The 26,403-nt window shown below is 32.4% G+C and overlaps 1 protein-coding gene across 3 annotated transcripts in view; it reads right to left on the reverse strand.

Annotated features, from left to right (window-relative positions):
- The window catches only part of Tlk (Tousled-like kinase), a 435,474-nt gene that overhangs the window by 143,192 nt on the left and 265,879 nt on the right, over nt 1-26,403 (reverse strand). Inside the window, exon 1 of one of the 3 annotated variants that reach the window (XM_075381107.1) lies at nt 6,378-6,519. The exons of the other annotated variants lie outside the window; for them this stretch is intronic. Coding sequence (XP_075237222.1) covers nt 6,378-6,455 — 78 coding nt within the window. The 5' untranslated portion in view covers nt 6,456-6,519. Of the gene's footprint in view, nt 1-6,377; nt 6,520-26,403 lie in introns of those variants that run through there. 3 annotated transcript variants of the gene reach the window in all.

Raw genomic sequence — 26,403 nt, forward strand, 5'->3', positions numbered from 1 at the left:
ATTGTTGGAAAGGTTAATTTACAACACAGGAAAATTCAGTAGGAAAGCGAAATAATTTGCGAATCGATTCCACAGATTAAAATAAGGAAAAACGTTACAAACATGTTTCCGAAAACGTTTTGTTATAGAGTTAAAAATAGTGAAAACTTTCGCCCGGATTTTAGTTCCTCCCCTTTGAAATGAGGTCATACTGACACTTTTAAGGCGTTATGTGGGGGGGGGGGTATATTTAATTTCTTATGTTTTTTTATTTGGAAAATCAAGTAAAACAGTTCCCAGAACTGTATCTCTCGTAGTTGTTTTCCATATTATCAAACATAAAACATAAAATTCGGTAACGAAAAATACCCTTTTTTTTGGTTTAAGTACAATAATTTTGTTGAATGACTATTAAATGCGTACATTTTATTTTCAAAATTTTTAGAGAATTTAATTTTGAAAAAGTTGATGTAATGAAGTCTACGAAAATATAAAAAAAGAGTCGACTTTTATTATGAAAAACAAAACAGAACAAACTTAGCGGAAAAATGTTAACGAATTAGTAAAAATTAAAAAAAAAAAAACAGCTATTTTTGTACAATAAATTTATACCTTTGAAAAATTTACATACCTAACATTTGCTTAAAATATGGTTTATATATACTATATTAATTTACAATAAATGAGCGAAAATTCCAACGTTTAATCGATACAATTTTCAACTAATTTGACGTACAATTCTGTCGCTAATTTAATGATATCTTCGCGTTTCTCGATTGGGACAGCGTCATCGACAATGCGAGCGATCGGTTCATCGCGTGTCAATTTTTGTTTTTTTATACCTCGCTTTTTATCCATCCTGTAAACAGTTAACCTAAGGAAGTAAGGTTCAGTGATCTAGACGGCCAATTTACCGTCCCTTTAAGTCTAATCCACTTGGCATTTCTGCCGCCACCACCCCATTCGGTCGCCCTAAAGCATAAGACCGAATGTCTGTGCCACAAACGGCTACTGAGCCTCGAAACAGTTTAGCGACCAGTGTCCTAATTAGCTCCTAGACCTAACCTAAAAGCGTGAGCGGAATAAGCGCGGTACCAGACACCACTCGCTTGCGTCTCCTATCTTCCGCTTGTCAAATATCACTAAAACGGGTAGGCGCACCCTGTCAACTACTGAAACATGTATGACTATCAATAATTAATTTATTTCGTCAAAGACAGCAATTCGCCGCCGCGACCGCTGAATGCCAGCAAGTACCTGTCCACCATTAAAGCGCATGGAGACTTAATCTGGCTGATAGCCAGCCATAATCTCTCGGTTAGCTTCCTACAGCAGCGCGGTAGGAGTCTTTTCCCTTAGAAAAACTACTGATATCGGTTGAACAAAGCAACCGCGCCCTAACGGACGCCGCGTAAGAGGTCATACTATCGAAGGCACCTCGGTACATCATGTACAAATGACGGCCCGACAGTCAGTAATACTTTCGAGTAATCCTCCTTAGCTTGTGCGTCACAGAGATGGGGTCCACCGCTACTTCATATAACAATTAACTTCATATAACATATAAAATTAGTCTTTTTTTATTATTTTTCAATTAAACATTTTTTTTTTTTTTAATTTGCGGCCCGCTTTTGAAACTAGCTGTAAAGAAAAATAATAAATCATCTTTTTGATTAATAGTTAATCGCAACTCGAAGTTTTTGACGTAAATAATTTTTGTTTCTCGATATTCTTTAAACCGATATAATCCTTCCATTTAAAATGTTTTCGAATGGCTCCCCGTATGTTTGAAGAATGATTATAATATTTTACGAAAAATAGTTCGGTTCGAGATAAAAAACTTTTCTTAAATTCCAATTTTTTTTCACGTTTAAAAATTGAAAAACGGTTTAAATATTCTTAAATACTAAATAACAATATAACAAAAAAATTTTTAATTTTTAGACATATTTAACAAACCTAGATCTGAAAATCTGTAAATATTTAAACGCGATTAAAAGAAGAAAAAATTAATAACATCTCTCTAAACACTTGTGACGCAAAGAAAAAAAAATTTCCTACATAAATACAGTAATTAAAAAAACACTTGAAAACTGATGTCATACAAAATAAACGTGAAAACAAACTATCTACATCACGACCTTTAAAATATTTGTATGTGTGTGTGTGTGTGTTTGTGTGCGCGCGCGTGCGTTTTATTTATTTGAGTCATAAGAGAGGAAATGAAGGAGAGAACATAATCAGAAGAGAGGGAACAAACAAGAGTATTTATGTGTGCATTTGTGTAGTTATAATTAGTGTAATAGCGGGGGGGGGGGGGCGGAACGGAGAGGGGATCGAGAGAGAAATTATAAAACTACATTACAAAAATAGAAATCAAGAACATTATCGCATCATCATTGTTAATACATGTCAGTACACAGTATAATATGGAAATTAACCTGACAAATAAAATCTGTTGTAAATTGTAAAAATGCATTTATTTTTCGGAAATATATGTAACAAAATCTATTTTTTAGACGTACGAAAAGTTATATAAAATTCCAATAAACGATTAATTACACGGCATTTAAAAAAAAATTCTTTATCTCTATTAAAACATAATCACGAAAAAAAATGTACAATATGAAATAGACAAGGTCTTGCGCCATATTGTATGACATATATATATATATATATATATATATATATATAAAAATTAACAGCTAATAACTTTAATACATATTTTTAACGTACCATACGTTTTAGTTATTTTCAAATTAAATACGTAAATTGGTGTTTTTTTAACACCAATTAAATCATATTAAAATTAAAAATTATGTAAAAAAATAAAACATAATTAATTATTGTAAAAATTTTCGATCTCAAAGGAATAAATCTTAAAACCAAAAGAGCTCTGCTGTAAGAAAATCAGTAAAAAAAAAATGGGGTTTGAATTTTTTGTATTTCTCAACTTTACATGACCCAAAAACAAATCTACGTACAAAACCCCAATATACGTACGTACGTATATACGGGTGTTGGCGTGTTTGAAGCTTAATAAATTTTGATTGCAAAAACCGATTTCGATTAAATGAGGTTTAGACCCTTGTACATGGGACAATTTGTTAATAAATTTTTGAGTTCAATATATTCACAGGGTTGTGCAAGATATATTATTGGGGATCAATTTTCTCAAAATTTTGCAAACATAACTTTATTTTATATTAAGCTCAGTAAATACGTGCAGGCTTATCTTACCATTTAAAAAAAAAGAAGAATTTCACCAATCTTTCCCTTCCCGAAAAATGAAAATTACCTTTTTATTTATTGCATATTTTTAACAGATTTAAAAAAAAAATGTTTTTCTATGCATAGCAAAAGTGAAAGCGACCCCCCCTCGCCAAAAAAAAAAATACTTTATAGGTATTACTGGGATGGGAGAGCCGATCGAAGTTTAAAAATATAGATTTTTTGAATTTTTAAAACGGTTTTGAGTTTAGTAATACAAAACATTTCATCACAATTCAACCACTACACCCAAAAAATAAATCTTATATAACCTTTTATTGGTTGTACATTTGATGGAATATTTTTAGTTTCTTCCATTTAACACAATAAACAGAAAAAAAAATCAACAGAATTTCATGGAAGGTGATTTTGGAAATGGGGAACGAAAAAAATGATAAAATCCGATATTTTGAATTTTTCAAAACTTTTTTGGTTACTTAAACTTTGAGTAATAATTTTACAATAAAACTTCATCATAAATTACCCTCCCACCACACTAAAAAAAAATCTTAGGTAACTTTTTTCACGTATCATTATTTTTTTTCGTTATATAAGAATAAATAACCAATGCCAGGAAAGTATAACAATTTTGACCTCACATTTTTTTTGTAAAGAAATTTATAACGGAAATAATAAAATGGAAAAATTTAACATTTCAGTAACGAAAGTAAAATAGTAACGTAATTTAGAATTACAGCGCAGCAGGTTAAGACCTAAAAACAACTTTTTCTAGACATTTGCAAAATATAACGTATGCTTAGAGCCCGTAATCGGGTACACACACGTGGATGCACAACAACCAAGACGCGTCAGAAATGAATTAACTGTTAATCGCACTGTATTCAGTCAAGCGGTGACTGAATGCCGGAAATTATTCCGGTATGGAAAAATTCCGCCTAGAAAAAATTCCTACCTCGCTCCTCAAACAGATCGATTATATTTTGCATAAATTTATAAAGGTATGAAATACTTTTTGTTTAAATTAAAACACTACAGTAATAATTACGTGCAAAAATCAAAAACATATATATATATATATATATATATATATATATATATATATACACCAACATTTATTTTTTTATCGGCAAACATTAATATATTAAAAAATAAGTACTACTGTGTTAAACGTGGGGGGGCACTCAATTTGTGCTACTTTTAAGTACCTCTAATTATTGAATTTAGATTACTTTTGTTATTAATAAGTTTATATAATGTGTATATTTAACGTTAATTAGTCGACGTTATCGAGCGTACGTTATGTTGATTCCGCGTACTGACGAATCGTACGTACATCGACATAACCTAAGTTCGCCAACCTCATCTAATTAACGGTAAAATATACAAATTACGTACAGCTAATCAATAAAAAAAGTGATATTTAAACTTAATACGATACTTAACGTATAAAATAGCAACAGAAATCAACGGTATTTAAAAACAGTGCAAATCGAGAGATCCCCGAAACTGAAAAATATTACATATAAATCCTGTATTAAAAACGAACCATTTAAAACTACATAAGAAGTAAAATATAAAATATAAATTGAAAGATGTAACACCTTTTAATAAACCGGTTTGATTCGATTAAAATTTAAACAAAAAAAGAAAAAGAAAGTTTCTTTAGTTTCCCACTCGTAAGTGAAATAAACTAAACTAATGTAATTTTTATGGTTATTCGTTAACATAATAATAAAATATAAAATAGTACCAACGATCAACTTTAGTATAAGAAATAATAATTACGTAAATAACAGGAAAAAAAAGAATAAAATTATTTACTTAATGGTACTACATAAGCCAATTCAGTATTTAAAGCTTCCCGTACTGTTTTATTTAAACGTAAAAGAAAGCTGTAAATTTAAAAAAAAAAAATATATATATATATATAAATAAAATGGTAAGCAGTCACGCGTGCAAAGTCGTGTTCCCATAATTTGTGTGTGTGTGTGTGTGTGTGTATAACGCTACAAAGATAATGAAGGATTGGTTTGTCGGGAGGGAAGGAGGGAGGAAGAATTAGTCGAGTGAAAATCATGTTGGTAATAAGACATACAAATGACAAAGATAAAACACCCAGTAAAATATTTACATCGGTAATTGAATAAACGAAAATAAATACAATTATAAAAATTGGGTAAAAACATATAAAAAAATTCCCCGAAAGCGGTAACGTTAAAAAAAAATAAATATTACAAAAAAATTAGTAGCAACATACAACAATACACCTATATATGCGATATTTGAAACAAACACCGAATGTTAAATAAATAATATAATAAAAATGTTTAAAAAAACTATCACTGACATAAATACAATCAATGTTGCCAAATTAAATCTATTTAGCAAAAAAAAATCCCTAACCGTGAAATTAAAATCTTTTAATATAACATGCTACATGTAATATGTATACTTAGACATTTTTACAACGCAGTGATACCAACATAATTATATGTTAAAAATAACTGAATTACTATAGTATAATTAAAACTATTGACCCGATTTTTATAGACGCATTTTATTTTTTTTTTTCGTCTAAGTAAATTACGGTATATATTTTTTTCAAAATAAAAAGCATTGTAAAAAATAAACTGTATATCTTAAAAGTTTTGATTTTTAAAAAGGCTAAAAAATGTTTAATATAATAACAATTGGTCGAGATGAAATAGAGGATACACATTAGATACCGTGCTTTAAGTATTTTTGACATCTCCAAAAAACATAATCATTATTAACCTCAAAACCGTTAATTTTCATAATCTTCATAACAGGAATACCCCCCCCCCGCACAAAAGTAACAGGGTGTCATCTAATGAAATCAATAAAAATAAATTTGGAATCATCCGTTTTCATCATGGAATAAGTACATAAAAAAAGTAATTCTTATTGTTTAAATATATTTTAAATAAAAGAAATTATAAATTTATTTTTTTTTAAACAATATTTTCAAAAATTATTAAATGGTTAGAATTCCTATTTTAATAATGGTTTAAGGAGGAAATATAAAAGCCTATTCCAACATTTGAATCGCTAAACAATTTTTTTTAATATAAAAACCATGTAAGTTTAGCTAAATGTAATATTAATAACGTGTATAAAAAAAATTAATTAGTTAAAAAAAAAATTACCTTCATTTTCTTCTTAGCAGATTTAATATTATGAAAATCGTAATACGTATCGATTAAATAAGGTGAAAAAGTCAACATGGCGAAATAAACACTTGTGTAAAATAAAAATTAAAAAAATATATAATAAAACAAAATTATTCCACAACAATAACTGTTAATAAAAATGATAAATCAAGCATTTTTTTCGAGTTTTAATAAAAAAGAAAAAAGGTAAATTTTTCAACTGGTAGCACTGATTTCACATTCACTATATTATAACAAACACAACTAACGTAAACTATATTGTAAACACGGTTTAAAAATTAAATCCCTTTTGCACGATATGCGAATTTTAATACTGTACTTTAAAAAAATATTTCCTTATATTATTTAAAAACAAAAGGTATTTAAATAATTAAAACACTTTTAATAAAACAAGAAACACCGGTGCAAGTTACAAGATATTATAAGCGATAAAAAAAAATCACATTAAGAATAAAACGAAACAGTTGTGTGTCCACCGGTTACAAGTGCGACGACTGGTCGAATAGAAGCATCGTTCTTCTCTTTCCTCCGGTAGGTAAGTTAAACTGGAATCCGATACGACAACCAAATGGTAGCGACAATGATATTAATCAACTGATACGCGTATTTGGAAAAAAAACAAATATCATATTTGTAAAATTACGACGATAAAATCAAACGGGTATACACGGCACGAGTTAAAGCGATGAAAACAATCGACGGCAATCGGCCATCACTTCCACATCACAACGGATACGATACGCGAGGTTACGAAGATGTAATCTAAAGACCACTGGTGTATATAATGTTAAACAGTACACTCACTGCACGACTGCTCCACAAACAAATTCTAATATGTGACGACTGCCCGAACGAACACTGCCGACCCGAACGGCCAACAATAATTCCCTATCCCCTCCACCCACAATACGTCTAAGCAACACTGTCACTCATTCCATCCACACACACACACACACACACACTCCTTACGACCAACGTTAAAATAATAATAATACTTAATATACCTCTCTAAAGAACAGTCTCCTTTATAACACTACTAAAAATCATTTTATTGTTTTATTTACATACGCGTACACACAGACATACCATTCCACCATTATTATATTACCTTCTTGTTTTTCGTTACTTTTTTCTCTAAATATCCATCCGTGGCTTATTTAAAAATTTCTTTACAACGTTATAAACTTGTTTTATTGTTTTAAAAACAAATTAATACTCGACCGGTAAACATTTCATTTACATCAAATCTACTCTAAATTTTCAATTTTTATATCTCGACCGAAAGACATTATATAATTAATCAGAAAACCAATATCTTTAAACGATAAAAAAAATTATATCGATAATTTTTCACCTTTCTAATCTGCTAACATTCCTACACCTGAAGTGGATGATCTATCTAAATTAATTTAGAAAAATTATTGTAGCGTATATTTAACACGCATTAAATATCCTTTCTCTGAGCGTAATGTTGAATATTATACAGCCGGAGGGAAGGTGTTATTTATAGAATTCAAATATCATCTACCAAGGCAGTTAAAAAAATTCTGAACCCGATACAGAGATAACGTGAACAAATACAAGATATTTCTCGAGTGTGATCCTTTAGATAGGTCCTGCAAAGTTTCAGACGCGTGCTTTTAGTCGTTCGTTTGCGGCAATCGAGTAAATCAAACAATTTTTTTTTTTAATTTGATAAAACTGCACTTCGAGCAGTTATAAAGTATTCTGTTTTAAAAGTTTAACCCCGATGCGCATACAAAAGGAGTTAGTTTCCACTTTAAAGGATCTTCCTCTTCGTTTTCGACAATAAAAAGCGGGCGGCGAATTTTCAAGCGGTCTTACATCCGATCAAGAACACCGATATCCGTAGCGTCTCAGCCTTTCAACCGAATGTCCCAACCCACCGGGTTGGTCTAGTGGTGAACGCGTCTTCCCAAATCAGCTGATTTGGAAGTCGAGACTTACAGCGTTCAAGTCCTAGTAAAGTCAACTATTTTTACACGGATTTGAATAATAGATGGTGGATACCGGTGTTCTTTGGCGGTTGGGTTTCAATTAACCACACATCTCAGGTACGGTCGAACTGAGAATGTACAAGACTACACTTCATTTACACTCATACATATCATCCTCATTCATCCTCTGAAGTATTATCTAAACGGTAGTTACCGGAGGCTAAACAGGAAAAAGAAAGAAACCGGATGTCCCAGGTTCAAATCCCGGTCAGGTATGGCACTTACACACGCGCTACAAATCATTCATCTCAACCTCTGAAGCAATACTTAACGGCGGTCCCGGAGGTAAAACAAAAAAGAAGAACGCTCGGGAGGCCCAAAATCTGCTACGTCCGACGAAATCGTCACAAAAACTCCTTAATGCCGTATTAAATGACCCCTCCAATAGAAGGTGGCTTGCTGAGTTCGTAAACATTTCGATAGACTATGTCCACTGCATTTTGAGCGATCTTTTTGGTTTGAAAAAGCATTCCGCATGACAGGTTCCGCGTCTGTTTAAGCGACTAAAAAGTCGTTGACTGAACACTTTTCAAATGCATTTAGAGTTATTTAAACGCGATTCCGCTGTGTTTATTCTACGTTTTATAACAGAAACACGGATTCACTAATACACGCCAGAGACTAAACCTTGGGTAGATACAGGTAAAAAGCGCGCTAAAGAAAACAATAACGGTTCGATTTGCAGGAAAATTCATGATTACAGTTACGGTGTTCGTAGAATACCAAGAAAAAGGCAGGACCATCACCGGGAAGTATTATGTTTCACTACTGAACCGATTTAAGGTTGCTGGCCGGACGTCCACATCTGGCCACAAAGAAAGCGCTTTATCACCACGATAATGCGCTTGCACACACGTCTCGGGATGCTGAAGTTGAATTCCATGATGTACGCTTTGTAGTACTTTCTCATACCGTCGGAAATGTCCCAGAGATTTTTTTCTATTCACCACCGTGAAAAAAATGGCTCGCTGAACGAAGATTCAACCTCAAAAGATGAGGGTAAACCTGAAAAACTACCCATCGGAGTCGGACAATTCGCATTATACAGAAGTTTGAGAAAGTCGGTGGTCTAAATGCACCGAATTGTGAAAACGATTAAGTAGAAAAAAATCATGCGATTTATGTGTCAGACCGAACGACCTAATAGGTAACAAACTCCACATTTTTTTTTTTTTTTTTTTTTTTTTTTTTTTAAATTTGGTATGGATGTTTGTTATTCACAGTAATTAGGGACATTATTTCGCCTAAAATCATTACGGTGTGTGAACTAAATCACGATTATTTTACCTTAAACGCGAGGGATTACATTTATATGAAACGGAGGCCTATTGTCACTAAAGAGACCTAGAGGTAAATTTTTTGTTCAGATGATCTCGTATCACCGTCCATGTACGCTTAAAACGGTCACACATACAACTGTTATCGGTAAGCTCCTGTCCAGTAAGTTAATTAATTAATTCATACCTAACAGCTAATAAAATCTATCTATATACGTTTGAAAATTCTAGAAAAGAGGTGTTTTTATTTTTAAATATATTTTTTTCGACTAAAAAGAAAAAAATACTACTAATATCAAAAGCAATAAAAGTATTAAAAAAAAATATTTTCTCATTAAACATTTTATAGAGATATAACACACCACTTATCATCGTATCTCTCCCCCAAACCACCTAGAAGGATTTAAAGTAGGGAAATTGAATTCAATCAAATTCCCACAAAAAATTTTAAATTTTTATGTTAACCTTTCCTTGGATATTACTCAAAATAAAGATCTCTATACACACACAGGCACGCGTACACACACACACACACACAGAGATAGAGAGAGAGTAAACAAAAAAAACACAAAATCACTTACTTATCTTTGTCCCGGATATCGACCATCCCTCTAAGTAAGAAAATCAGAAAGAAAAAATATATATATATACGGTTTGTCCCAAAAGTAACTGTACTGATTTTCCTACGGAAAAACAGGTAATGTAAAACATCCTTGATATATAACAGCGTGTAGGTAGTGACCTTAACCCACCGGGTTGGTCTAGTGGTGAACGCGTCTTCCCAAATCAGCTGATTTGGAAGTCGAGAGTTCCAGCGTTCAAGTCCTAGTAAAGCCAGTTATTTTTACACGGATTTGAATACTAGATCGTGGATACGGGTGTTCTTTGGCGGTTGGGTTTCAATTAACCACACCTCTCAGGAATGATCGAACTGAGAATGTACAAGACTACACTCATACATATCATCCTCATTCATCCTCTGAAGTATTATCTAAACAGTAGTTACCGGAAGCTAAACAGGAAAAAAAAAGACCAAAAGGAATACCGGATCGTGGATACCGGTGTTCTTTGGTGGTTGGGTTTCAATTAACCACACATCTCAGGAACGGTCGAACTGAGACTGTACAAGACTACACTTCATTTACACTCATACATATCATCCTCATTCATCCTCTGAAGTAATACTTGGACAGCAATTCCCGGAGGCTAAACAGGAAAATGAAAAAAAAAAGACAAAAGGGAAAGGTTTGTACTTCTGTATGTCGCACTGTTTTTTACCTTATATCTCAAGATGGAACGAATCGATTTTCTTCATATTCCGCTCAAATATTTATTGCATTGTTCATAATATATTTTTTTCAAAATTCGTTTAGGTGGGGGGATTTATTGCGAATAAATCTATTTCGAATTTCGAAGCTTATAGAAATACCGTGCTATCGAGAACTACGGTTTTTAAGAGGCACAAAGCTTTCAAACAGGGCCGAGAAAATGTTGAGGACGACCATCATTCTGGAAGACCACCTCGTCAACAAACGATGAAAACGTCGAAGTGGTGCGAGCTATGATGACGAAAGACCGCCGATTGAGTGTCAGGATGATTACAAAATAAAAAAAACGAGATCGGATAAAACCGTAATTCATAGAGTTTTATCGGATCGATTGCAGTACGAAAAATTTATTTTAAATTCGCAGACCGAGAAACTCGGTCTGTGGAGCAAAAAACGAACCGGGTGGAAATTTCTCAGGATTTACAGGAAAGAGTCGAAATTAAGCTATTTTTGGCGTTTTACATGGGATATCTTAAAAACTAAGAGAGATACAGTTCTGGGAACTATTTTTTTCGATTTCCCAGCTCATAAACTATGAGAAAGAATTGAATTTGCCCCTTAATTGACCTTCCCAGAATTTCAGAAAGCCTTAATTTACTCGGAGGAACTGAAACTCCGGGCGAAATCTTTCGCCCTGTATAACTCGCTAACGAAGGGTTTTCGGACCTATGTTTATATCAACTTTTTCTTATTTTTAGCCTGTAGAATGAGTTGTCAAAATATTGCCTTTTCCTCCTGAATCATCCTGTACATATATATGTATATATATATAATTGGATAGGAAGAAATTTAATTGTCATACCCTTCTTAACTACTTTACAATGCTTTAAACCAGTCTTTCTTTTATTTAAGAAACTACGTTAACGTAACATTCTAAATAATGACAAAATTAATTATAACTTTTATAAAAATAAAGAAGAAATTTTGTTTGTTTACTTGTTTGTTTTCGCATCACGCGAGAACCGACCGATTCCTTTAAAAAATTCAAATTTACAATTTAGTTTCTATTTTACGTTTTTATAAAGCCCGAATACTTTTAATTGTTATTTACCAGTACTACTCTCACAACCATGAGGGTAACGAACATTTCGGAGGTCCAGGGAACGGATAACTCTGGCTAGAGGGTTATGGCGAGCGAAGCGATTTCTGTTCCTGTGTGATTAAACCCGTGAAGACCCCGGGTAAGCTCCGATGTTCGCCTGGGCCAACCCGGACGAAGGAAATATACTCCGAACCGATTTTGGTTACTTCGGTCGGCATATCAATATACAAGAGTGTATGACTTTCTACAAAAAAATCACTTACCTCTTCATTTAACAGTAAATATGGTTTAGCATGCACGTTTATTACTACTGAACATAGGCTGCTATACGCTACTTTTAGAAGTTATTTCTTTCATACCTGGTTATTTTCATTGAAATCGATTCGATTTTGGTACTATTCACTCTATTTTATCATTAAAAATTCATCACAGTGATATGCCATAAACTAACGGTACACAGCATATAACTAATTACTCTTCGTGAAAGAATCGACAATGAATATACACCGAAAATATAATTTTCAAAAGTCCATTTAGGCTTAAAAAAAAAAATTGTAGTTAAGTATAACGTAAAGATTTATTACCAGTTGTAGAAAAGTAAATAACATTTATTTATGCGATTATAAATATATTACGGGAATCGTTGTGCTTATCACAAACAAGATAAAATTAAACTACACGACATGTAAATAATAAAGTAATCTTTTATGAAAACTTTCCTGCAAATAATAAAATCTTCTACTAAATAAACAGATCGTCGTAGGGTTAATGAAACTTATCACGAGAGATAAAACAGAGTAACCCGGACAATGTAACGTATAATTACAACCTACCAACATTAAACAACAATTTGATAATTATTTTTACGCTTTTTGATTAAAAAAAAAATTTAATTTCAAATCGAAAGCTTTAAATTCGAACATAGTATTTTTAACAAAAAATTTAACTTTTAAAAGAAAAAATTTTTAAAGTTAAACTTACTCAAATTTAATAGTTTACGTGTCCTTTGTTTTTGATTACCTCATTAATCCTCTTTGGCATCGATTCCACTAAGGTAGAATAACGATCTTTGATTCGCTGAACTAATAAGTTCGGTTTTCGTGCTACAATTCATTTTCCTAAGTCTTCTTTTTACTGTTGCCAGTAAATTTACATCGGGATTCAGGTCGGAGAAATTTCCTGGCCACGAGATCACTCAAATCTTTCGGTTTGTGAAGAACCTTTTTTGCTTTCTTTGACGTGTGACACGGTACAAAATCCTGTTGGAAAATGAAATTTGTGTTTTCTGTATATGTTCGGCGTATGTTAATCATCCCATCCACAGGCTTAAGAGGTGCTGGCCCTTAGTGTGTAAAACATTCCCAAAAACATATTTTTGGCCACGCGTTTAGGAGTTTTTTGCAGGTGTTCTGGCTTAGTAGTCTTTTCATCTTTTGAATTACGAATTTGGACTACTTTCTCCCCTCGGATAAAGAAATGAGTTTCGTCTGAAAAAATAACTTTTTTCCACATCTCGATAGTCCGTATTTTATTTCCTTTGTCCGTTGGAAGTCTTTTTTGTCTTCATGACCTTTGTCGGTAACCGCTTCTTTTTAGGTTTCCGAGCGATCCTTCCCGCTGCCAACGATCTTCTACGAACTGTCATACGAGAAACATTAGTTTCCTTGGCTCTCAATCACCTATTAATGTCAACAGCTGACAATCGTGGATTAATTTTGCTTTTTTTTATTAGTAATCGATTCTGTGTAGGCTTGGGTTTTCTTTTCCGTCCGCATTTTCCTTTTTTTCTTTGGAGAGACGGAACCTGTTTCCTTACACCTCTTAACGATTCCATTTATAGTACTTAAATCCGCACTACAATAACCGGCGATCTGTCTTCGAGTCATTTGTGCGTGTTGAGCAGAGCAGAAGTTAATGTCCGCTTTGGCGGGGTTATATCCATCGTATTAACTAGAAACGAATAACAAACTTATGATATCACAAGGTCACCAAAAACTAATCGACAATGAATTTCAAAAGCACAAAACCCAATAATTCTGATTGTATATGAACTAACAACATAACCTGAAACACCAAACGGCAAGCGGTCTGCCGCAGAATGAAAATTTCCTAAAACAGAACAAAAATTCCCTTTCTTCGGGTTAATTTGTTCGCTACTGTATGTACGTGTATATAACAACTCTCTACACCGAAAGGTAATTCGACCGTAGAGGTACCAGACATGGAAATAAGACATCTCAGGTACGTCCTTCAATATACATCTAGTTAGATCTGAATAACGCCCGATTAACTTCAAAACGAAGAACTTTAAAACAGAAAAGAGCGATAGTGAAAAAGTACGATGTATCTATTTTGGAAAACCAAAAAAAAATAAACAAACCTTCACAGAAAAAATCTAAGCCACTATACACAGTAACATTAGTGCATTTTGTTAACCTCACAGGTACGATCGCAACAGTTTTAACCCGAATAACAATTGCGTAATAACTTTATCCCTTTAACAAACGCTTTATTCTTCAGAAATCCTGTTTAAGAGGGAAATATTTAGCTAAACAAAGAGTCTTTGCCCGTTCCTAGAATTTTGTAACGTGAGGAATTATCCAATTTAAATATGATTAATCAAAACTTATATAGATAATAGTAGTACAAGGGATTAATGAAAAACATTTTAAGAAAACTGACGAATAATAAACGAGAAAATCTATTAACAGATTATGATAAATTCGGCTTTGGAAAAGTTCCAATAACATTTGGGAAATAACTACTACTGCGTTTTTGGTTTTAAAAATACGTATCCGTATCAAGGCTTATCGGCCAGGAACATCATTTGGAAACCGGTCCTGATCAATTATACGTCAATAGTTTCCGGAAACTGTATCCCGTAGCTTCAATTAAAATTCTGTTATTACACTAAAATTGACAACACAACGCGGCTAGGATACGGTGTACAAATATAACAAACCCACGGTTTCACTCAATATATAAACAAAGGGGATACTACAACAGCCTTCGGGGGTGGATACAATAAATCTACATAACACATCTGGGGCCGTCCTTAATATCACACGGATACATTCACATCATATCATTATTGAACGAACCAAAAGTAGTCGATATATTATTTCAGCGGCCCTTTGCTTTTCCGTAGCGTTTTTATTACAAAGCAATATTACATGATTAAAAAAATTGGGCTAAAAACATATTGAATTTACAACACGATTCACACCGACTCCTTTTTTATCTTTTTTTTTGTACCACACGCAAAATCCGTGCTGAAAACCTATATCCAGACCGTCTAGACGTTTTACAGGACGAATAGGGCTGATTTTTCTTTATTCTGCTCGGAATGGCCCGATAATGTCATAAAATATTGAAAGATCTTCAAAATGATATTCTTGTAAGTAATAACCTTGGAAAAATTCCAAAAAAAAAATCTTTCTTTTTTCGGCAAAGGAAGATGATATATATATATATATATATATATATTTTAAATACCTTACTTCGAATCTAACGTTATTCTGGTAAACACACACACACACAGAGAGAGAGAGAGAGAGAGAGAGAGAGAGAGAGAGAGTGAGAGAGAGAGGATTTGGAATTTTCTTTCCCCATTTAAACCAGATTTATCCCTTCATAATTTTTTTTTTGTCTTCAGTCATTTGACTGGTTTGATGCAGCTCTCCAAGATTCCCAATCTAGTGTTAGTCGTTTCATTTCAGTATACCCCCTACATCCTACATCCCTAACAATTTGTTTTACATATTCCAAACGTGGCCTGCCTACACAATTTTTTCCTTCTACTCGTCCTTCCAATATCAAAGGGACTATTCCAGGATGCCTTAATATGTGGCCTATAAGTCTGTCTCTTCTTTTAACTCTATTTTTCCAAACGCTTCTCTCTTCATGGATTTGCCGCAACACCTCTTCATTTGTCACTTTATCCACCCGTCTGATTTTTAACATTCTCCTATAGCACCGCATTTCAAAAGCTTCTAATCTTTTCTTCTCAGGTACTCCGATTGTCCAAGTTTCACTTCCATATAAAGCGACACTCCAAACATACACTTTCAAAAATCTTTTCCTGACGTTTAAATTAATTTTTGATGTAAACAAATTATATTTCTTACTGAAGGCTCGTTTCGCTTGTGCTATTCGGCATTTTATATCGCTCCTGCTTCGTCCATCTTTAGTAATTCTACTTCCCAAATAACAAAATTCTTCTACCTCCATAATCTTTTCTCCTATTTTCACATTCAGCGGTCCATCTTTGTTATTTCTACTACATTTCATTACTTTTGTTTTGTTCTTGTTTATTTTCATGCGGTAATTCTTTATCCCTGCCGTTCATTGTTTCTTCTAAATCCTTTTTACGCTCGGCTAGAATTACTATATCATGAGCAAATAATAGCATCTTTATCTTTTAACCTTGTACTGTTACTCCGAATCTAAATTGTTCTTTAACATCATTAACTGCTAGATCCATGTAAAGATTAAAAAGTAACGGAGATAGGGAACACCCTTCATAATAAAAAATAAAATTCTGGGGATCAAAAAGGATATTCCTTACGAAAAATTGAGCCAACATTCGGATATTTTTATAGCAAAGAAATCAATTCTTGTAACAATATATACTGATCTAATAAACGTAAAATCTGTTATCAGTAACATATAACTCCGATAACGGAGCTAAAAAAACACGATTTAAGAAAAATATATTGGGAAATCTGAGAGCGACCATTAACAGAAAAAAAACTGTAATAATTATTTACACAGAAGATTTTGTCTCATACAGAAGAATTTCATACGGTATCCTACTTCACGATTTCTATTTTCGCAAGTATTTTTTTTATATTCACAACTGAAATATCATTATTTTTTCAAAATAAAAAAAAAAGATCTACTGCAACCTTATTAGAATAGTATTGAAATTAAAAACCGCTAAATATAAAAATTAAAATGAAATCAAAAATGCACATTTCGATTATTAAATAATCATCATCATTAGAAAAAGGGAAAATCAATATAGGTAAATTTTCTTATGTAAAAACCATAAAAATTGTTGTAAGCAACAACATACGCCACAAATCATTCGCGAAAAAACATAACTATAATTTAAAAAAAAAATCATTCCATGCCAGGCTTACCAAAGACCAAAATCTACTGTCATCGTAAAACTAAACCGAAGAATATCAACCCTTCTTTTTTTTCCTGTTTAGGCTCCGGAAATTATCGTTCAGGTATTACTTCAAAGGATGATATGTATGAGTGTAAATGAAGTGTAGTCTTGTACATTCTCAGTTCGACCATACCTGAGATGTGTGGTTAATTGAAACCCGACCGCCAAAGAACACTGGAATCCACGATCTAGTATTCAAATCCATGTAAAATTTACTAGGACTTGAACTCTGGAACTCTCGACTCCCAAATCAGTATAGATTTGGGAAGATGCGTTCACCACAATACCAACCCCGTGGGTTAATAAAATCAACCCTATAAATGTTAACTTTTCTTTTGTTTACTCAGACAGAGAACGGTTGTATAATTATCATCATAACTTACAGAGAATGTAATTTTTGATTCGTGACTATTCACATTCGAGCCAACCAGAATGACTGGAGGGGGGGGAGTCAACTGGGAAAAAATAATGTAAGCATTTCTATTTGTAAACTATGATTTTACTATGCATAAAATAAATAATATGAATGTAAAAAGGGCATATTGAAAAAAAAGAAGTATCTACTGATGATGATACATTAACAAACGAAACGTGTATCCGGATTATTTATATGTATATATATATATATATATATATATACAAAAACTAATTAAGAAAAAACCCGCCCACTTCCATGTAGAATCGTAGCGTCTGAGCATCTTATCGGTAAGGTCGCTGGTTCGAATCTCTGACCGGAATGCAATTTTTCATACGGTAAAAAAATGCTATTTTATATTCCCGCGGAACAGCTTCCAACTTATTTGGTGATTAATTCAAAAAAGAAATAATAAGAAAAAAAAAATAGGAAAATAACTTGTTCGGTCATAAACAAATAATAAATGTCAAAAATGATTTAACTGTACTTAAATCCTCATAAATTTGTAATTAAAAGAATAATGTTCTATCGTAAAAGTTTATTTTTATTTTATTTTACGCGGGATTAAACTAAAATATTTTTTATAAATTTAATAAAATTTTAAGGAATTTTTTTAAAAATTCGTATCCGATTAAAAACTGTTTATTATCGTATTATAAATAAAATACGTAAAAAAACCCGTTAAGTTTTCGATCAATATTAAAATGCTTATGTAATTATACAATTAAGAAAAAAAAATTCCGATAGAAGTGAAATAACGTAGGGGAGGGGGGTTTATAGTGTTGCATGCCAAACAGAAACACACAGCTATTTAAGTTTGTAATATATTTCAAACAACCATTATTTTCACTAATGCGCAACGCTTAGAGACGCAAACATTGCCTATATAATTTAAATAAAATCGCAATACAGTGTTGTCAAATAATTTAACACAATAGATTAAATAGAAAAAGAGAGATCCAATAAGAAAATATATTAAAAAAAAAAAACATACACACGAAACAGGAAACGGTTACAGTGTTGCCACATAATACACAAAAATAATTGTCTGTGTATACATAAGCGATAGCCTACGTAAAAGTATATACATATATAAAATATCTATTGCATTATTATGAGTAGGAGGTACTAGGAGTGCAGTATAATACGACTATGAGTTAAAAGAGATTGTGTGATAATATAAATTATATTTGTTATGTTGGTAACAACGAAATAAACACAAATGCAAATTTCTAATGGCAATTAGTTCATTTCAAGTTAGATTCTACGACTGTTTCTTTTTTTTTTGACGTTGTTATAACATTAAAACAACAAATTAACAGTTAATGTAATTTTTATTTTTAAAAAATAATAAAACAACTTAAAATTACTTTTAAATTAATGCGCTAAATGGTAAAAAAAAAACTTTAGAATTATTTCAGAACGGATTTGACAACAGGCTTCACGGTGATATGAAAGCTTATATAAAGTGAAATCTTATTATTTGACATTTGTAAATTTTGATATTTTATTCTGGTAATCATTATATATCAGAAAAAATCTTATGTAAAAACCACATGACTTCCTTGTAAAATCCTTCTACAAAGGAGAGTAAGTCAAGTAAGGATAGTAAGCTTGACTTACTCTCCTATTCGTTACTGAAATGGACTCGTCAAACATCTGAACATCGCGGCGACGCAGTAGAACACTACCGATAGTAACAACAATGCAATCATAACGTTTAGTGTATCACTAAGACAAGATGGTGTTTTCGCTAGATGAACGTGTTTTCATTGTTTAGTTGTACTTCACTACGAAATCAGCGGTTGCAGTGCAAGATTTGTTTCGCCATAAATACCCGGATAAACCGGCTCCTAAAAAAACATCAGTATTAAGGTTAGTCGCAAAATTTAGAAAGACCGGTTCTGTTAATACCAAGGAACGCAAAAGATCTGCGTCGGTATTGAATACAGATACAGTCGCTGAAATCAAAGATCGATTAGTCGCCTCGCCGAATAAATCGATCAGATGTTTGTCTGCTGAAATTAATTTGTCTAAATCGACTGTTCATCCGGCGACCCAAACGATTACAATTACGACCTTATCGCATTCAAACGGTTCATCGACTTCTTGAGCCCGACAAAGAGAAACAGCTACAATATTGTCAACGGTTCCGTCGATTTCTGCGCGAGGGAATTAACGTTATGGAATCGTTATTTTTTCACAGATGAAGCACGGTTTCATTTGGACGGCTACGTAAACAGCCAAAACGGTAGAATTTGGATCGCTGAAAATCCCCCACGTTTACCACGAAAAACAATTACACCCGCAGAAGTCGGGCGTGTGGTGAACGCGATATCGCGGAAGAAAATAATCGGTCTTATTTTTTTCGAGTACACAATTAATGCAGAACGATATCAGGATATTTTATTTCGGTCCATCGCACTATTGGAAGAGGAAGACATACGCTGCTGGCTACAACATGACGGTGCGACATCGCACTACGCAGGTTCAACTTCTGATTTCGTCGAGGAATTCGGTTATCGTGTTATCGGTCGAGTCTTGTGGCCACCGAGATCTCCAGATTTGACTGCGGCGGATTTTTTTTTACAGGGTTACCTCAAAAAACGCCTACAGCGACAAACCACGAACACTTGAACGATTGAAAGTAAATATTGAACAAGCTATATTAAATATCCAGCCACAAACTTTGAAAAAAGTTGCAAGAAACGCTGTAAAAAGAATTGAAGCTTGTATTCAAGAATATGGCGGCCACTTGCAACATTTACTCTAAATGTAAGGTAATGGATGGTAATAATAAAAATTACATTTACATTTACACATGCCTTTTTATTATTTCAATACCTACCAATATAAGGTTGGGTTGCGTTTTATATGGGACACCCTATATATATCCTGTATATATATCGATACATATATATACATTTTATCAGATCCATCTGGATATTACAAACTTTTTTCGGTGAGGCTCTGGACTTTTAATATATTAATTGAGTCACGCTTAAGGATCGCTGCCATCTGGTTTGATCGACAGGGAAAATTTGACCACTATATTCACGTTTTGAAACTAATCCTCCTATTCTAAAATTAAGTACAGGTTAGTAAAGAAAAAAAAATGCTTATTTTGCATACGGGGTATATTGTAGAGAACAAAAATATTTAAATATTAATTACCCTTAAAGCGACAAAATAAAAATAATAAAAACTAAAAAAGTTAGAGCGAAAAAAGAATATCTACTTTTTTAAAGACCTGTTTCTCAAAATACTCATATATAGGTTAAGCTTGTAATAAATTTTCTTTACTAAAGGTTTCTCTAAATCGAACACCTCCTTCAATAAAGGCCATAAAAGATAGTAAAAATTAACAAAAAAATTTCACTTTAAGATCCGGGGTTCATAATTTTGAAAAAAAAAACAGACTTTTTTTGATAACCCAATTTATATAATTAAATCCGACGCGGGAGGTAGAGGAACAAAACATACGTTTCAATTTTTGTAAAAAAAAATTGTTTTTGAATTATTTAAGAGTATTTACAATGTACGTAACAAATGAATTTTTTTTAAAGTACTTCTGAACATAATTGAAGTTTGTTTTTTCGCGATATCCGAATAGTAAAAATATTAATTAATATGATCAATACTCCGTCTCGCATGTAGAAATACTTGACCCAAATTTGAGAAAAATCCGTTCGGTCGATAAGGTCAAAAGCAGTGCGTCACACACACACACACACACACACACACACACACACACACACACACACACACACACACACACACACACACACACACACACACAAACAAACAAACAAACAAACAAACACACACACACATACATATATATATATTTTCGTTTTACTTCCTTGTACGAAATATTGTTATCGCGAAAAATTTGAGTTTTCAAATTTCAACGAAATATCTATCCATTTTGATCATCCCTGAATCGATTCTGATTAGTTTCGGCGTGACTTCTGTATGTACCGGATGTATCTCGCATAACTCAAAAACGATTAGCCGTAAGAAATTGAAATTTTGAATTTAGAACTGTTGTAACATCTAGTAGTGCACCTCACGTCTTCATTGCATTCCACTGAATCGAAAGAATCCAAAAATTTGGATTTTGGAATTTTTTTTAACTAGAGTAATAAGCTCTCATTGAATGCTTTTAACCAATTTTTCATAAGTGGTACTTATTTTTATTGGTTCCAGAGTTATAGCCAAAAATAAAATTTTAATTATTGAAATATTTGGATGTTACAAGGGGAAGGCACATCGGTTCGAATACGACTTCATCTCATTTTTTTAATCTTTTTTTTTAATTTAAATGATTTCTTAATAATTATTAACCCCTGATTGTAAAAAAAGGTTTACGATAAATAATAATTCAATAAAAAAAAAATTAAAAACTATCAGAAGTTATTAATGAAATAAAATTTTATGTACTTTTAAAAATGTCTAAATGTAATTTAATAGGCGTAAAGGAAGTCATGTGGTGTCGACATCATATTTTTTATATGTGTAATCTTAAGGTGAATATCTAAATACCAATTTCCAGATTATTTTTAAATTCCACCTTGAAAGGGATGAAGAAAGGTAAAAAACGTCAAACAATGATTGCAAATTATCTGTACTGAATGAGATATTCAATAGATTTCGGCTCTGAACTACTCTTAAAATAAATATTAAAACCATTTTCGGTATTTTTTTGTATTTTAATTTTTTTAGGGGTAAAAAAAAATCATTAATTTTTTTTTCACATTTTTTCCGATTTATGCTATCGCTATTGGACCAACCTTTATGATATTTAGTAACATCATGATGGTAATTTATGCTTCTAATTATGTATTTCGCAAAGGAGCATCTAAAAATCAATTAATGGGTCTGTACTGTCCAAACTGTTGCTCTGAAGACATTGCAATATACTGATAATAGTTTTTTTTATAAACTGAAAAGATTTTAATTTTTATTTATCGTTATAAGCTTGAAGATAATGGACACAGTGAGGCACCAGGAGGCGAGGCCCCTTGACTAGATGGGAAGGGCAGTCAGTGTGTGTGTGTGTGTGTGTGTATATATATATATATATATATATATATATATATAAGAAATGATGACGTAATAAAATACAACCATCATTTAATTTTAGTTTTAATTTTTAAATACATTTATGAAGCATGATTACGGACAAAGAATAAAGAGATGGCGTAGGTCATGATATTTTCAAAAATGTTGCATTATAAATTAAATTAATAAAAAAACAAAAAATTAAATAAATAAAAATAGAAAGAAGAAATGGAAATAAGTATGTGATGAGGTTAGACGACGGTATAAAAATGAAAACGAAATAAAGATAAATATATATATATATATATATGTTACGTAAATGTGTACGATAAAGATGGAGATATATTAGATTAAAAGTATAGTAATGGTACGCGTAGGTTTAATATTGGGGAAGGTGAATACTGTAATACGGGTAGATTACAATCAGATGTAAATTGAAGAAGTGGGGATGAAGGGGTAAAGGGTCTGCGAGAGTGAAACGGAACGAGGAGAAGAGCAGCCTAGGTGGTAAAGGACGGTACGTATAATGTGTAACAGAGAGAGTGAGGTATTTCGATGAAGAGAGGGGGGTGACAAAGCGAGAGCGAGACGGTTAGATCGAGCGAGTAAAACAACAGGCGTGCAACGGCTAGATCAAGACTAGCGCCGCACTAGTAGTACGCCTGCCCGCACAGCCAGCCGCCTCACTCGCTTCTGCATACCTCGGATTTTGTGATACGGCATAGCATGGCAAGTACGTATAGATAGAAGTCATTCACCGCGCGCGGCGTTTATAGTTTGGCAACATCGCATCGCATATCCCTCCGTATAAAATAACACTACTACTAAAGTACAGTGCTGCCAATATAGACACTATAAAGAGAGAGAGAGAAACATATATATATATATATATATATATATAGAAAAAAAATAACACTAAAGACATGCGCGCAAGGCCATATAGTTGTATAATATAAATAATACAGTGGATATATATATATATTATTTTATCTACTACAACAACCGACCGCTGCTTAACTGTACCACTACACCAAACAACAAGAAAGAAAACATCGCCGCACCGGACACATCAACCCATCTCGCTCTTACATGCCAGCACAGACGATTTCACTATCTCGCTTCAATTTAATAACACCGTCTTGCTCTTTTAACGGGCGTTACCTAAGCTATCGTATCGTATCTTTCTACTAGCTTACATTTATTTTAATTTTTTTTCTTTACGCGAATCTTATAAGAAACTATCTATAAATATGATACCGCTAATTTCGCAAATATTTTTTGCATCCGTCGATATATATTTAAACGTACATTTTTAACATTACCGGCCGTTAAAACTTCCTTTATACGCGACTCACTTAACCGTAAGTTTTAATAAACCGCCACTGCCAAAAACAAAATACACCTTGCACATTTAATATACCCGTTACCGTCATGTCGTATTATTTAAGTTATAATAAAACGGTAAAATATTCAATATTAATTGTTATCATAATTACGCTAAAAAAAAAAAAATAATTGAAGTACCCTTTTATTAAATTACTTATCGATTTTTTTATTTAATCGCAAGCAAATTAATTTCGGTATTAAATTTGTAATCCTTTTTTTATTGCTTTTCAACGTATCTTGACTTTACGCCCTCATCCCATTAAAAAAAAAAAAATAGTTTTTCCCAGTTATAAAACAATTAATGAATCTCGGGTCTTTTTTTATTTTGTTTCAATTTTTCTATTATTTTTATTTTTTTTTTAAATTTAATCTAAAAAAAATTAATGTCTTGAAAATAATGTTTACCGGTATCTATATAAGTGCTTTCGCTCGTACGCGACCATCATCCGAGTATATCCCTGGGTTTTCCTAATTATAAATAAATAAATTTAATTCCAAATAATAAATTAACAAAAATAATAAAATTTAATTGTAACAAAAGTGTTTTTTCACGCTAACTTTAGAATCGGACTTTTTCTTTTTTTTAATTATACGACTGGGAACATCGCATCACAAGAATTCAAACACTCTAAACCTAACGATTAAAATTAAAGGAATATTGAATAATTCACCCCCCTCCAAAAAAATTGTTCTGCTTTTAAGAACAAATAAAAATACTTAATAGTATCCCAAAAAATAAGGCTACCTTGAACCTTTCTTCCTAAAACCCAACTAGCTCCCGTGAAAAAAACATCATGAATTTCAGAGAAATCAGCTCTTCGACTAATGTTCCGTTCATTCTCTTTCATGTGTGTTGTATCACTTTAATAACAATCATTGGGATAGAAATAATGCAGATTTTAAAAAAAGGGTGTTAATATAACATTAGATGGACCCCGACCATCCTCTAAACCAGCGATCTATCTCATAACCTTTTCGATCGCGTAACCCTAAGAAAAAAATAATTGTAAGTTGTACCCCATAAAATGTGTGTGTGTGTGTGTGTGTTTGTACACGGGGGGGGGAGAAATTTATACTATTTTTTTGACGTACCCCCAAGTACCACTTTTTGTACCCCACTCTGCAGACCACGCTCTAAACGGAAAAAAATCATTTACGAATTTTACAAAAAAAAAAATATATATATAAAACATCTGAAAAAAACATTATCCTCTTCTACCACCCTTCTCTCTAAAGACGAGGTAATCGTTCTGAAAATTTTTTTTTTAAACAATATAAAAATTCTAATAAAATTGTCAAAAATACTTTTTAACAGATTAAAAAACAAAAGACTCTCAACTGGGCACAATTTTTTTAAACTTATGTCCAAGCCTACTAATCATCAAATGAACCGATTTTTTAGATTTTATTGATAGACCGATTTACGTACGTTATATAAATAAGCGATTTAATGTTTTTTTTCCTGTTTAGCCTCCGCGGATTACCGTTCAGGTATTACATCAGAGGATGATATGTATGCGAGTAAAGGAAGTGTAGTCTTGTACAGTCTCAGTTCGACCGTTCCTGAGATGTGTGGTTAATTGAAATCCAACCACCAAAGAACACCGGTATCCACGATCTAGTATTCAAATCCGTGTAAAAATAACTGGCTTTACTAGGACTTGAACGCTGGAACTCTCGACTTCCAAATCAGCTGATTTGGGAAGACGAGTTAACCACTAGATCAACTTGGTGGATAACGTGTTTTAAAGTTACTTTCCTTTTTTTGCACCATATTTATCGAGTAATAAATGTACACAATGATATAATTCTTCTATTTTTCTACTACTTTTTTTATACTAGATCGTGGATACCGGTGTTCTTTGGCGGTTGGGTTTCAATTAGCCACACATCTCAGGAACGGTCGAACTGAGAATGTACAAGACTACACTTCATTTACACTCATACATATCATCCTCATTCATCCTCTGAAGAATTATCTAAACGGTAGTTACCGGAAGCTAAACAGGAAAAAGAAAGAAAGAAAGGACTGCTGCGCGAAGAGGAAACACTGCTGGGAAAACCGTGTGAATAGGGAAAAGGATCAATAATTTGTAAAATTAATAATAAAGATTAAAAAAATAGTAGGTCAATAGACCTCGTATATAAATAATCCAAGTTTTTTTCTTTTTCAAAAAATCAAACCCCAACCGCTTAAAATTGAAATATATGATTTTTTTATCTCCTTGGAAAGTTAATACTTTTTCATATATAGGTATTATTTTTTTTTAAATTATAGGCTCCGGACCGAAAATTT

The sequence above is a fragment of the Lycorma delicatula genome, chromosome 13 (genome assembly GCF_047948215.1).
Source record: "Lycorma delicatula isolate Av1 chromosome 13, ASM4794821v1, whole genome shotgun sequence".
Lineage (NCBI taxonomy): Eukaryota > Metazoa > Arthropoda > Insecta > Hemiptera > Fulgoridae > Lycorma > Lycorma delicatula.